Source organism: Marmota monax, unplaced genomic scaffold (genome assembly GCF_021218885.2).
Source record: "Marmota monax isolate L192 unplaced genomic scaffold, Marmota_monax_Labrador192_F-V1.1 WCK01_AAM20220418_F8-fsc00091, whole genome shotgun sequence".
In the NCBI taxonomy this organism is placed as follows: Eukaryota; Metazoa; Chordata; class Mammalia; order Rodentia; family Sciuridae; genus Marmota; species Marmota monax.
This window is the reverse complement of record NW_026692434.1, coordinates 2312684-2328935: the sequence shown is the minus strand read 5'-3', so window position 1 is coordinate 2328935 and position 16252 is coordinate 2312684. Positions and strand designations below refer to the sequence as shown.

At 34.9% G+C, this 16252-nt stretch overlaps 1 protein-coding gene across 3 annotated transcripts in view; it reads right to left on the bottom strand.

Moving 5' to 3' along the window:
• Window positions 1-16252, bottom strand: part of Adgrb3 (adhesion G protein-coupled receptor B3) — a 695051-nt gene that overhangs the window by 367959 nt on the left and 310840 nt on the right. For all 3 annotated transcript variants that reach the window (XM_058578796.1, XM_058578794.1, XM_058578795.1), the window contains 2 exons: window positions 9061-9162; window positions 8586-8692 (listed from right to left, as the gene is read on the bottom strand). In XM_058578796.1, the coding sequence (XP_058434779.1) occupies window positions 8586-8692; window positions 9061-9162 (209 nt within the window). The remainder of the gene's footprint in view (window positions 1-8585; window positions 8693-9060; window positions 9163-16252) is intronic.

Sequence of the window (16252 nt, the reverse complement as noted above, 5' to 3'; positions counted from 1 at the left end):
AGAACAGCCATAGGACCCTCTTTAATTAGATTGCATCACATCACTTCTCTGCTCTCAATAGCTTCCTATTGTACTTAGAATAAACTCCAGACTCCTAGTAAGAGCCTTGAGGCACAGCATGATGTTTTCCATACTTAGTTCTCTAACTTCATCTCAGGACATTCTCTTGCTTACCACCTCTGCTCAGTGATCTACTTTCACTTCCTTAAAGACCTCAAAATCTCTCCAAATGTTATTTCTTCTACACGGTTTGTATTCTCATCCACTGATAAACTTGGCCTCTCCACTATTTACATGTCCAGTTCATCTCATATTTTAGGTCAGAGTTTAAAATATAATTTTCTTGTAAAGACTCCACCATTTTATTAAAATCTAGGTTTCCAACATTTTCCCCTATTTTGTCACCCTGTGAATTAATTCCTGTATATCACAATTTGTGACTATTTTATCTCTTGCCCTGCCAACTTTATTTTGTATTTGTTGAGAGTTCAAGTTGTAACTCCAAGTTCTTGCACTGTGCTTGGTACAGTTAAATCTCAGTGAACATTTGTAGAATGAATAAATGGATAGATGAATAGATGGATTAAAAAATATGGAATAACAATACAATTTCCTTGGTAATTTTTTCTTTGGTATTAGCCTAACTATAATTCTCTGCACAAGTATATTATATCAAATCATCTTATGAATTAAGTTCCAATTCAATAAATTTCAATGCCTATAACTGACTCTAACATTTCTTCTCCAAGGCACAGTAATTCTATACTCTGATAATAGGTTAAATATCTCTTGGGATTTTCTAAATCTAATCAGAAATACTTTCTGAGGTAGAAAAGGAAAAAAAAATCCGTATAACTAGTAGAGTTATTTAATTTATACATCTATAATTGCATTTCTTAAATTCTCTAGGAAATACATTCATGTGACTAAAGATTTTTTTTTCTTGTTTGTAATATAGTTGACATTTACTAGTTTGGTAGATTGTCTAATTCATGTAAAAACCAATGCTTTTGCTTCCTCAAATAGAAAAAACCCACATACATTACAAAAAAAAAAAAAAAACAACAACCTTTTAAGGGCACCCAGGAGGACTAATACAGTGAAAATGATATGAACTAAATTTACACAAAATAGAGATATTCTCTTATGTAAGTCAAAAATTTCATGTCTAAAATGGCACTGCATTGTCAATCATATCTGTTTACATTTTTACTCTTGTCCAGAGAATATCTGAGAAGAGTCCCTTACAATTATGTTTTATGAAGTCTGCACCCAACTACAATAACATTTAATCACAGGACCATTTGTCCATATTTTTCATAAATCTATCAATTAAGAAAAAAACAAAACAAAACAAAAACACTTTTCTCTCCTCAACTTAGGAACTTTTGTTAAAGCTGGACAAAACCTGAGGACAAGTGTGGCCCAGTTAGAGAACTTCTGGGGCAGCAAGAGAAACTGCAGTTCTTTGTTCGCTTGAGCTGGAAAAATCGATTGGAAATTTGAGAGGCTTTAATCCTGCTAGCTCTTAACTTATGTAGGAAGATGAAAAGTTAGGAGGAAGACTTTTAAAATGCAGAAGTATAATTTTCTCCTTCTTTGCTAGTCTTTGGAAACAAAGACTGAGGGGAAGAATGCAAATTTAAGCCCCAGCAGGTCTTCCTCTGAGGACATTTGGTGAATTTGAATTTGTTGTGGTAGATAACTGGATCCGGATCTAGGCATTTCTGAAGAATAGAGCTGAGTTTTCCAGTTTCTCAAGGCTAACAGGGTGGGTACCCTCAGGCTTTCCATCCTTTCTTAGGAAAGAGACTTTAAGACATTGTTTGCTATGGTTTGGTTAAGTGTCCTCCACAGGCCTGTGTCTTAAAGGCTTCTTCCCTAGTTTACAGTGTTCTAGGAGCTGGTGGAACATCTAAGAGGTTAGGCATAGTGGTAGGATATTAGGTCACTGGGGATGTGGCCTGGAAGGTGATATTGGTACCCCCAATTCCTTCATCTCTTTCACTTCCCACAGTCACAGTTGAGATGCACATTCCTCCTCCCTGCTCTCTCACAATGATGAACAGCCTCATCACAGATCCCGAAGCAGTGGTTCAACCAACCATGGACTGAAACTGTAAGCCAAAATAATCTTTTCCTCTTTTTAAGTTTATCAACTCTGGTATTTTGTCATAGTAACTGATAGCTTATTAACACACAGACTTCTTGAAACTTCAAAATAATCCTGTCCAAAATCAATCCCTGAATGAACTGAAGTTTCAATCCCTCCAAGTATCTGAATAACTAAGGAAAGGGGATGGTTTCTGGTAGCCATTAACATGATCTACTTTTGTTTTATACAGTGTCTGACATTCAGTAAAAAAATTACTAGATGTGCAATCAGGAGAGAAAATATTATGAACACTGAAAATGGTTAAAATGCTGAAGAAAATAGATGGAAAGGGGGATAAAATAGACTTTTCCAGGCCTTGAGGGAAAATTTCGAAGGAACTGTAATCTTTAAAGAAAAACAAAACAAATAAACAACAAAAAACTTATATTTTAGACCAGAAGCCAATGAAATACTGTCTAAAGGCCAAATTCAGTTCATTGCCTGGTTTTTATATAAAGTTTTACAAAAACACAGTCATTCCCATTTATTTATTTATTGTTTATAGCTGTTCTCATGCTACAAAGCAGAATCCATTGTCTTGACAAACACCATATGTCATGAAAAGTCTCCAATATTTACTATGCTATCCTTACAGAAAAATAATTGACAGCCCTTTCCTAAACCAATAATATATGAAGTTAAAAAACAATTAAAACAATTTTTCAGATATAATAGAAAATACATTAGGAATTTTTGAAATGTGCTATAGACTTTTACATGTGGTCTGAATAAACTTAAGAGGATTCTGCTCATTATAAAACAAGGCACGTTCTTCAACTTTCCTGGGCATTACTGAGCTTGGCAATCATTTAAGTTCTAGAAGAAAGGATTTGAAGGTTGGCAACGTCAATATAAAGGGAATTGAATAGTCTATCTTGAGTTGTTGAAACAAGGGTCTCCATATTCATTCCTAAGAGGTCTGTGTAAGTAGAAATAACATACATATAGATACATGTTTTAGCCACACCACATCCCAAAAAAAACAGAACAGGTAACTCCTATTTCTCAGGCTCCCGATCTCCAATTGATTAGTGACTACTTCAAAATTAAAACTATATTCTACTTCTCCAAATCAGCTGGACCTTAGCAGTCATTTCTCTGTGCTCATTAAAGAAACAGTAAGACTTACACTCTTTTTATCTTAATATTTGTTGTAAGAAAAATTGCCAAGGCTATTATTTTTATTCCCCTATGAAAGTTTCAATAATAAAGTATATTACCCTCTTTCAGGCAACTTGCTGAACATTTTTGCAATGAGCTCGTGGCTAAAAAAGTATAACATGTGAGGAGTTTTGTATCATTGAATAAAAATTCCACTGGGATATAGCAAATATAAAAGAAAAATAAATCAAATCTATTCTGTTCTCTCACTGTCTCTCTGTCTCAGTATCTTTGTTGGTCTCCTGTCTCTGTATTTCAATCCCTCTCTATCTTTATCTCATTATTTCTCAAAAACCACCAATAAAAGGAGTAATGAAGTCCTTAAACCAAGATTCCAGCTCTTTGATATCTCTTACCATGAAGTCAAACTTTCAAAAACTAGATGAATTATCACTCTGACTTTTGTGTTTGTTCATTTAGTGAAGATTTGAAAAACCGAAACAGAGACCTTAAGAAACATCTCAAAGGAGAACATTTATACTTAGCTCTTCCAATTTCTGTATGGATGAGTTTCTACTAGTGCAATGTCTTTAGCCTTTCTCAATTCCCCATCACTCATATTTTGTCAGTTTTATACAGCCTCTCTCTCCAGATGCATGTCTGTGCATATGTGTGTAGGAAAGAGAGAAAGAGGAAAAGAGAGAGTTTTTGTCTAGGTGCACCAATGACAAAGTTGGTCTGCTTAACTGAGGGGCACCCTGGCCTATTTAGACACAGCATTCCATCATTTCTCATGATAATTTTATAAGCAATAAGAAATGGTATTCTTACAAGCAATAATAAGTGTTGGCAAGGATGTGTGGTACACTCATACATTGCTGGTGGGACTGTAAATTGGTGCAACCAATATGGAAAGCAGTATGGAGATTCCTCATAAAACTTGGAATGGAACCACCACCTGACCCTTGATTTATATCCAAAGGACTTAAAATCAGCATATTACAGTGACATAGCCAAATCAAAGTTTATAGCAGCTCAATTCACAATAGCCAAACTATGGAACCAACCTAGATGTCCTTCAACAGATGAATAGATAAAAAAAATGTGGTACATATACACAATAGAATATTACTCAGCCTTAAAGAAGAATAAAGTTATGGCATTTGTAAGTAAATGGATGGAACTAGAGAATATCATACTAAGTGAAATAAGCCAATCCCAAAGGCCGAATGTTCTCTTTGATAAGTGGATGCTGATTCATAATGGGAGGTAGGTAGGGAAGAATGAAGAAAATGTGGATTGTGCACACAGAAGTGAGGGGAGGGGAGAGAGTGTGGGGGTGGGAAAGCTTCCGCAAGAGGGACATTATTACAATATACATGTATGATTACACTACTGATGTGACTCTGCACAGAGTACAGCCAAAGGAAGGAGAAGTTGTGCTCCATTTGTGTACAATGTGTCAAAATGCATTCTACTGTCATGTACAACGAATTAGAACAAATTAAAAAAAAAAGAAGTGATTTGTGATCTTTACATTACTGATATCAGTGGTTCAACAAGACATCTTCTCTTAAGCATTTGAGAATTATTCTCCTGCTATTAAGTTGACTCTCATTAAAGCATGTTTTACTTGTGAAAAAAAATGATATTCTTCATTTGTCTGAATCCTGTGACTATTTCTCAATAGGTTAAAAATTATTTTACCTCATTTGGTATATTATTTTAAAATTCCCAGTATCAAAAGACACATTAATACGTAGAAAATATGAAATGTCCAATAATGCTACTTAACATTTAGTATGTTGTTCCTATATTTCTAATTTTACTAAAGAGTGTGCACATGTTTGTGCCTTATCTTTTCTTAAAAGCAATACTTGGAGCATAGTGTTTAACTTTGTATCTTATAAGGTTTCCAAACAAACTTCACAGGTGATAGCTTACAGAAATTGTTCTGTAATAACTAAATAATTTCATAAGGTGTTATTATCAATCACTCCACATTTCTAGATATTTTTTCAGCTACAGAAATTGCACATGGAGGATAACATTTATAAATTCATGAACAATACTTCTGGTGTATCATGTTCTTAGTGCTTTCTAGTTCCAGTATCCCACCACTAAGAAAAGTAGCAAAATCATTCATGTAGCCACAGAATATCTAGTCTGTACTTAACATTGTGCTAGGCAATAAAACAATAAAGACAAAACATGGTTCTTACCCTCAAATAACTCAAACTACATGTTTAAGATTGCTGACTTTATATTTTTAAAAATGTTTTTAATAGCACATTGTAATTACAGATTTTATAACTGTGTATATGTATATATATTATATTCTATGTGAAAGAGTTGGTAACAGGTCTATTTATTTTAAATAATTACCTTTAGTAGATTATTTTTTAAAGTAATTTTAATAATTTATTGAGCTTTATGATCATAGAAAATCTTTTAAAAAGTAAAATTCTTCAAGGATTAAATGTTGAACTGATAAGGAGAAAATATAGTCTGCAAAGTAATTTTGGATTTGTAGGAGTCTCAACTGTTCTATATCACAAGCATTATCCAGCTATGCCAGTCAGACACAACATAGCTTAAAGAAGCAAGAAGAGTAGGTGTATGGAAGGAAGCTGACCTCGTTTCCATCTCAAGTGTACTCTGTAGGATATGGATAGTGAGGCTAATGTGTGAGGTAAACATCTTTGAAGACACAGATTGATCCTATATTCCTATGAACATGTAAAGCAGATCATCATCCTTAGGCAAACACTAGATTTGTTAATGTATGCATGTATAAGTGTGTGAGCATTCATACATGTGTAGGTAAACATAATTCATGTATAAAATATATATAACATCTACACTTTCCCTCATCCTCCTTATCTATCTTTTTATATTAATTTATCTATATTTTTCTACACGCATAGCTCAAGTCCACAATATGTGAAACTCTAAAATATTATTCTTATTGAAATGGCTACTTAAATGCAAATGAATTTTCTATACATAAAGTTATCAATATCTTATAGTTACTCAGCTCTTACAAACAAACAATAAATGTATAGTATCTCATCTGTTTTTCCCCTATATTTCCAGAGATACTAAAATGAAGGAAGGACTTCCATTCTGTAAATAGCAAACTAAGACTTGAGTGAGACCGTTTGACTTTTTCTGAGAACATGTAATCAGAAAATGTGGCTTCCAGCCCCAGAATTTAGGGCAGATGATTAAAAAAAAGAAAAAGAAAAAAGACTCAGGAGTTGAATGGCCACCACAAAAGAGATTGGACATTGGATCAATTGTGTCTGGTGTGTAACTTTCACTCTTTACCTCTCTTAGGTGGATTCCCTCTAGGTATATCTTTAGTTTCTTTTTATGCATATTGAGGCAATAATACCACACATGTTGAAGCTTCTTAAGAAGATTGGAGTTAATTAATAAAATTCCCAGCAGGTGGTTTGTAGGAGATGAACACATAGATGCTTTGTGTTCTAAAAATAATACACCTGATTTTATACCTATGCCAACAAGGCCATATGTACATTGGCTGTTATTTATCAACTGAATTGTTTTTATAAGATAAGTAACTTGAAATCTTATTTCTTTTACTTCACAGACTGAAGGCTCTTCATTATCATGAGCTACATTCACAGAATGCAAATTCATTTCCATATTTCGGTACAGAACATTGGATTCAGAAAAATAAAACTTTTCTGCAAAAATGTGATATTTTTCTTATTCTTGCAAATTTCTAAGAATTGGCTTATATTTACTTAATTCTTGAAATTGTTCCATCTACCATCATGACTAAGAAAAAACTGAATGTAGATATAATTAGACTAAAATAAACAAATGCTAATGTCTAAAATGCAGGGAAAATAAAATCCATTAAAATTAAACTCATAAAAATATTTTGCTCATATATAATTCTGATACAGAATAACATGAGTTATTGATAGCTATTATTAAATGAGGATTTATCTATCTATCTATCTATCTAAATATATATATATATATATATATATATATATATATATACCCACACAACAAATAAATTTTTAAAAATATGAAATTTAAATACTGTTCAATACCTTTGTATACCATATCAGTAATTAAATTGATGAGTTTTTGGCTATATAGGAAATACATAAATTTATTTGTATTATATGTTTTTTATAAGTATATGAAAGCATATACTTATAGTGGAAATAAGGCTTTAGGTAGCCAAATAATAACTTTCTAATATACATATATGTATCTATAATGAGAGATATAAGGATCTATGTAGTTATCAACTCAATTTTTGTTTTCATACATAAATATATTACTCAGCATATAATTTCTAGATTTTTAAAAATTTGTTTTATTTTTCTGATAAATAGATAAATGCTGATTCCATCAATTGATAAGGGTGGTTTTTGTATAAGCTTCTTCTCCATCCACAAGCAAGATATCCTTCAGGGTTTTTTTTTTTTTTAAGAATATGTGTTGACAGTCAGAACATTAAAACACACACACACACACACACAAGCACAGCAAAACATAAAGGCTCTTAAAAGAAACATCATCCCTACCAAAGTTCAACTTTCCATTTGGCTTTTAATGGTATTTTATTCTGTATCCCACAATGTGTACCATTCCAATGGATAGAGGTCTTCCTAACTGTCAGGATGAAATGACAATAGTGTCTAAAATGAGAATGACTTGCCCTTATGAAATACCAAGCAAAATTTAATTGTTCTCAAAATATCCATGTATCACATTCTGTATAGTTTAAAGATGTGTGGGTAACAGGCTCTACACTTTGAAAACTTGAGCCCCACAATTTTTGTCTAGTAATTAAATTCCTCTGGTGCAACAACATTGTCATTTTGTTTTTACATCTTAATTTCAAACTGCAGTAAGAAATTTGACATCTCAGTGACACAGCTTTGTTATTTCCCAATCACTGAGAAGTTAAAGAATTTTAAAATTGTATGATGCTTTGAAATAGATCTTATATAGAATTTAACACAGACTTGAATTACTCATTATATATAGTTTAATTCTTACACATAAAACTGGAAAGCAACTTTGCTTAGTCCTTTTCCCGTTAGACAAGGAATTCTTTCATTTAAATAGCAGGATCCATATAAACCCAAGCCTGAGGAATAAAACAATTTAGCCCTAACTTACAAAAAAATTAGCTTTCTATCACATCCCTTTTTCCATTAGACATTTTTTTCAGAGACTTTACTGATTCGATTGTACAGCAGAAGGTTAAATTCTCACACAATGATCATTAGCAAAAAATAAACAGAGCAAGTACTAAAGCTGGCTTTGCACCTACTGAATGCTGCAAGTGTCTGTACTCATTTGATATGCATCTTGCAAAGCTTGGCTGTTCCCAGAAGGCCACTCCATGAAGACTGAGAGAGCAGCGTCTGCTAGTGGTGCCTGTGTGTCACAAAGAACAGAGAGAAGCTTTATAACAGGATGCTTGAAGGCATCGTATAATTGGGAGACTGGCTGAAAATTGGGCTTACGCTATTTTTTGCTTTAAAAAACATGCATTTGAAATTGTTATTTGGGTTATTTTTTTAATGCCTGTGAGTCACACTGAGAAACCACTGCACCAGCAATATTTTGGGGGCCTCTTTTTTTGGCTCCTTTCAGGAAGCACTTTACTAAAATTGTTTCATTAATTGCTTATGGACAGACTTATTTATGGTTACAGGACAAAAGCATGACTTCATAAGCAAGCACAGCATGCTGTTGTTGGATAGCAATCTTCATTTGGATTTGGGCGGGTCATCTTACTGTACCTGTGGCATTCAGTGGGCATTGATTGAATGCCAAATCGCCTGCTGGAGTCCTTTTCCACACCATCGACATCAGATAATCCTCTGGGCATATTTCATAAGGTGCTGCAATTTAAAACAGAGGGCCTTGAATGTCAGCAGTGTTTATTTTTTTAAATATTGGCAATAAACAATCCTCAAATGCATCTCTCTCACTGTGCACCTCTTTCATGTTCTTTAAAGTAGATTGCTTCCTGAAATGTTAGAGACATAAACAAAAAATCACCAGGTTTTATTTCACTATCTACAAACTCTTCATGCTTCCTTTGAAATTTCTTACTGTGTAGGCTTCTATGAAAAAGTCACTTGGGTTTATCTCCAAATTGAACACATTCAAGAATGAAAAAAAAAAATCTTTCCAATTTTTTATAATATTTTAGGATGTTATACAATAAAGTGATTTACAATATACCAAAAGCCATATTAGAATTTTAATAAGTGTTAAGAATCAATTAACATAAAGTTCAAAAATATGTTTTTATTTCTTCATCCAAGAACAAAAAATACCAGTTGTGCTTTTATAAGAATAAATCAATTTGATTTTTTAATTATGTTTGAAATTTCAAATAATTATAGAATAAGAAAGTTAAAAGGAATTTTAAGAACAGATCTATAACAAATATATTATAATGGAAAAACACCCAAATCATGAAATGATGATTTATAGTATTTGTATAAATACCTTGATAAATGAGGACCTAAGAAACAATAAGTAGGGCCGGGGACATAGCTTAGTGGCAGGGTGCTTGCCCAGAATGTGCAATGCCCTGGGTTCAATTCCCAGCACCACAACTACTGTAATAACCACTATCACTATTACTACTAAAGTCCCTAAGTAAATATAAGCATGCGACTTCCTGGGAGAAATGTCTTTCTTTGGAAATAGTGTCTTATTTAATCCATGACAATAAAAATTCTACTGATCCAATTGTACTTCAGAATTTGTGAATTCTGTAATTTAACTTATAACTATTAGTAGGTGAAAAAATGCAATTGGATGCATTAAGTATTGAAATTGCAGTTTTTTGTAATGACCTAAGACAGGCTGAATGATTTAAACAAGCGAGCATATTAAAGTTGAAAGTATCATCAAAGGTCACCTATTTCATTTCCTTCATAGATGAGAATGCCAAAGCCAAAATGAGACTCACCCAAGGTGAGGGAGCTGGTGGAGGTTATCAGCAGGGCTGAACCCCAAAATTTCAATTCTTCAATAGCCTTCCTTTTGACTTTCCAAGTGTTTTCCTTGTTACCTTGAATTGTTCAAGAAAGTATTCTTCCCCTGATTTACTCTGAGTTCTGATAAAAACACACTGGTGACTTGACTCCAACACATGGAAGCTTTGCTTGGCAGATAGATTAGTAGGCAATCTATGTCAGCCCCAGTTTGTTTCATAAGCTGTCTTCTTCTCACTAGTGATGCCCATCAGGCCTACCACACTCACCTCAGTCTTTACTCACTGAACCTTCCCTGGAGCACCTCTGACTTTTTCTTTCTCAAAAATACTTTCCTCAGGTCCTTAGAAAATCATTCTCTCTTAGGCCTCCACCAAATACCCAGGCCATTTTCTTGTGTACATTTTCCTTTCTTAGTCTCCTTCCTTGTATCCTTTGCAGAATGATTCATACTTCCCTTTTCCCTTAAGTTAAATGCTTTACTTAGATAATTTCCATCATTAATAATATTAATCCTTTTAACATTCATTGAGTCTTTTACAGTCTTTCATACCCAGACTCAATCTTCCCCAACTACCTATGATCTAGAGATGACTATTAGTCTTATTTACCCATGTGAAAAAACAGAAGCACAGAAGGAGAATTGAAATTTTTCCTTTTCAAATTTGAAACATTATTTTTATCACATATTAAATCCAGACAAGAATATCAGTGCAGTTGGGGCGCACTGAATAGGGAGGAGTGGCTTGGTGAGGGTGCCTGGTTCTCACTCCCTTTGGGAGTTAACCATGCCTTCCTGGTCTCTTCCATGCATCCAAGGCTGCTATTCTGACACTATTAAAGGACACTTCTTGGGATCAAAGAAAATTTTCATTAAGGCTGGACTGGGATAGTGGTTATGGGTAGAAGTAGAGTCATCAGAAATCAAAACTAAAAAGCAGCAAAATGTATCACACACACACATACATAATTTAGCTCAAGTAAGGATAAAGGAAGCCTCCATAAAGGATTCTCTTCCACAGTTATCTCAGGAAACAGGAGAGAAATAAATTAAGGAATATAGCAGCCATCACCAGCCAAGCATCCATAACCAGACACTCCCACAAGCAGGCTGGGGGACACTTCACTGGCTGCTCCATCTGTCCCCCACAGCATGGAGAGCATATGCTCCTATTCTGGACTCTGCTGCCCAACCAGTCTCCTCCCAGCTGGAGGTTTCTCCTAAGAGGACAGGTGACAGTATCAGGAAGAAAAGGCAAAACCCAGAGGTGTGGCAGTGGTGAGGGAAGTCACTGCCATGGAAATAGATGGTGCTTATATTAATGTCACTGAAGGGGAGGAAAGCTGGGAAAAGAGGAAAAGTTAGTAAAATGTCAGAGTAGCAGTAAGATTGCAATCAGTTGACTTTTAACTCAAACTTTTGCTTGTGTTATACTGTCGTCATTCTTCTAACTCCAGCTATGAATTGGAGACAACTATGTGTTTCTTTGGTTTGAATGTCTTTGTTGGGTTTTAGATTGGCAGAGACAACTGGTAAATGACATTTTTAGTTGAATATTCCACAGAAAACTCAAAGGCAATCTGTCCACACTTCAATTCTCACCATTTTCCCCCACACTGCTGCTTATTTTCGCTCCCTGTATTTCCTAACTCTGCCAGTAATATGCCAAACATGTCCCTGTAACTAAAAACATCAGATGCATCTTCTACTCATCCTTCTCCTCTTAATCTTCCACAATTCTACTTCCACCATTCACCCAGGCATCCATCCTATCCTGTGTGAATTAGGGAACAAGTTCATTGGTAAATTCATGCATTTACTAACCTGTGCTGGGCCCTGCTATAGAGAGAACCAGCGATACATTAGAAAAACAGTCTCTGCCTGTGGTTCTCTCAGGCAAAGGGAGAAAACAGAGGTAAAACACACACACACACACACAATTACTTTTTGTAACTATGCAATATAATTGTAATTCAATACAATTGTGATAAATACTTCAAACATTAACTATAGGGTGCTGTTTCCATCTAAAATCTGAGACTCTTCCTGGAAGAAGTGACACTTGAGACTGGCAGTGTGAGATACAGTCAGTGCTCTCGGCATAGGGTACATTACATGAAAGTGCCTTGCAGCAGGGTAGGGCTTGAGGCATTCAGACTGAAGTGACTGGAAGGAAAAGAATGAGGAGAACTGTGATGTCATGCTCTGCAGAGACAGGCTCAGATAAATTTTTAATTTTAAGAAGATTGGTTTGCCTTGTTTAGGCAGACTAGATGGGCTAGACCATAGAGGAGGTTAATGCAGGACCACAGTTATCCTTTAGGAAGAATGAGTAGACTAAAGATGGAAAAAATAGGTGGATACAAGATAAGTTTGGCCTGTCGGCTAAATGATGTGGGTAATGAAGGCAACAAAGAGGTCCAGGATGGTGCCTGCTTCCTGAGCTAATGGAATGGGTGTCAAGTGATGCAATTCCCCAGTACCTTTCCCCTTAAACCAATTTTTATGCCTTGTAACAGTAATCTCTAAAATGAAGATTAACTTTGCCCCTTGCTGTCATGGGTCCCTTGTCCTCATAGAGTAAAGTTAACTGTGCCTGTGTAATCAAAGACCCTTCTAGTACACCTGAACCTGGGATGCCTCCTGCTCACTCACATGTACATCTGTCACAAAGAATGATTGGTTATTTCCTAAATATTTCACACTAATTCATTCTTCTTTCTCTGTGCAAATGCTGTGTGTTCTGCTTAAAATGCTTTCTCCTCCCATTTTTGAAAGTATAATTCCAATTTATCTTTAATACACAACCTACATGATGGATTTTGCAAAATGATGGAAATCTATTTTCACTGTTAAACCTAGTAGCCACTAGCCAAATATCGTTCAGTTGCTAAAATGCGCTCAGTGGGGCTGAGGACAGAATTTAAAATTTCATTTAACTTTAATTAATGTAAATTAAATTTAAATGGTTACTACTTTGGACATTGCTATAATAGATGATAACTATTTCTGTAAATTCATTCAAAAACTCTTATGGAATATTTTAAAATGGAAAACTAGAATAAGTATTAAAGTTCACAAAATACATCCTGAATAGTTTATAACATAATCAAATTCTATATAAAATGACTAGTCTATTTTTACTGACATGACAGTTTTTATCTATTATTACAGTTATACTTGATTACTATTTGTTCCCTCTATGCATCTCTCTTCTCTTTGTTATCCTCATCATCATCTTTTGATTTATAATCTTTTACTTCCACAAAACTTGTACTGTCTTTCTAGTGTTCAATGCTTTCAAACTCAAATTTTCTTCAGTTCTACTGATGAAATCTGAAATACATTTCATAAAACCTGTTGCTACAGCTTCTAGTATTTCCTGATTTAGTCTTGATATAAACCAATGAAAAAGTAATCTGTACACTGAACTTCTTCATTTCCCTGGAGTGGACTCAGAAAGCTTTCACACTTTATGTTCTGGCAAAAGGCATTCATTCCCTCTCTGTGCCCCTCCTCCCTGTCCACTGTGGTCAGAATATCTGGTCATTGTAGATGTTAGCCACTAGATGGCAGTGGTGGGCCAACAGGGTGAATGTTTACTGGGCCTGCAGCTCAAACTGATGAGGTTCAAAATCAAGGTTGCAGTAGTAATAACAATCTGCTGGGAAATATGGGTCACTGCTTGATTTTTTAAAGGGCATACTACTTGGGGAAAGATGAAATGTCGTTTTTTCATGTAAGGAAATATGTTTAATGCTTAAACTGGCCTGTTACAAGGTCCTGCAATCTGGTTCCCTTTGGCTGTGTTCCTTCCCTCTGCCCTCTCACTACCTCCTCAGTCACACTGGCCTCCTGGCTGGCTCCTTCTCCAATACTCTGGTTGAGCTGGTGCCTCAGAATGTGTCCACCTGTTCTTTCCACCCAGCATATCCCTCCTCCTTGTCCTTAAATATCTCCATGGCTCATATATTCACCACATTTTATCTTAACTCAAATCTCACATTTTCAGTGATTTTCTGACCCACCCTTCCACACTTCTGTCCCTTCCTTTGCTCTGTTGTTCTCCAAAGTATGTGTCTGTCACCTTGTTATATCTACATTTTTTTATAGGTTATTCATTTGTTGGTCTCCTCTGGCTAGACAATCTATTTTTCAACTATGCTGATTCTAAAGATCACAGAGAAATAAGATGATTCTGCACAATACTGAGGGTGTGTGTGTGTGTGTGTGTGTATGGAAAATGGTCAGGCACAAGTCATCCCAATTAAAAGTAGAAAGAGACAGAGATTAGCTATTATAATCACACTAAAAGTTAAAGAGATTTCTAGGGTATCAGATATTGGAAAATTTGACCTTGGAGGGTTATATCTAATTTGTAAGAGCCAATGCGCCCCTTTTTAGGACCCTCTGATGTGACCTACATTATGCCAACTCTAGGTATGAAAGAAGCTGCATAAGCACTAGTTCTCTTGGGTCCATTCACACTACTCAATTACTAAATTATTGACTATCTGTTTGATCTACCTATAATCAAACAAAGCCAACCAAACCAATAATTTTCTCAGTCTAGGGAGGCTGACAAACTTTATGTTTTGCTCTACTATAAATTCACAAAGCCTCAGCTGCACTGTGCTTCTTGAAGACAGAAACCCAGTACACAAATGATAAAAAAGGGGAATCATCAATTTAAAAGTTGCAAATTGGTCCAGGATTTACAACTTTTCAGTACTGATGTCAAATCCCACAGCTGCTTTAAATATTTGATCAAAGGTGATTTTGGCATTCTTTGAAGATTATATCTTAAAAATTAGTAAAGAAAACAAGTCTGTTTATGCACATACTAGAAGCAAAAGAGCCTAGACACTAAAATAAGAATTTATTTTCTTCTATCTTATGTTCATACATCTCGAGTAGTGGGGATCTTCCTGGGTTCTTCAGTGCCACTTACAGAATTTGAGACTAAGAGACCTGGGACAATCTAAATAATGTACAGAGGGAGGGGGAAAAGAATCACAGGAAATGGCAATAGGAAGTAGATGGATTCCAAATCTGTTTAGGAAGTAGACTGTACTCAACTTCATGACTAATGGGTGCAAGAGGGAAGGAAAATGGAGAAATAAGAGGACTCCAGGAGGGACATCCAGTGTGCTTCATCTTGAGCTATAGTATGTGAAGCAGAGATGGCTTGGGAGAGATGCTGAAAATAGTTTTGCATTTGTAATATTTGAGCACATTTAGATACTATCCAAAACCCAGTTGCTATATGGAACCAAAGCTCAAGAGAAAAACATAAGCTAGAGATAGAGATTTGTGTTAATTTTTTGTGTGTGTGCTTAATGCTACTTATGTGTATTTTGTAAATTAGAAAATAGATAACTAGCTTAGGCCTCTCTCTGTGCTCAAAATAAAAACATATTATCATGCAGCAATATGAAGGACTCCTTATTTTTATGCCTTAGCAAAATGGAAGAGCAACTCTGTGCATCAGCTGAAACATCCCACTGTTTGCTATCACTAGCACAAAGATACAAAAACTCATTTGTAAGATACAACTGTACTTGAAGTCACAAGTATGTAGTTAGCATGCTCCCTTAAAATAAGGTAGCAATTACCTAGTGATTAGCTGTTAATCTGTCTATTCAAACTGATTTTCTGTCTCTTAAAAATAGCAGAAATTATACAGGGTTTAAATCAATTTGATGTGGAGAATTAGTTTTCACCTCATATGCTAGAATTTCAGCATTAAAGAGAAATTGATTCAAAAGTATAGAGTTGGCATGCAGAAAAAACTAAAAGGAAAACATGCACTACTCGTGACCCCACGTTTCAATTTTTACTTGCTGGCAAACATGAATTATTATGTTTTGTGAATTCTCAGGTTGGGGGATGCAGATAATGAGATAGATCCCGTCTCTGTGCTCACATGGTTTACAGCTCTAAATTCAAAGGTGGAACCTACTCAGGTGAAGAATTCAT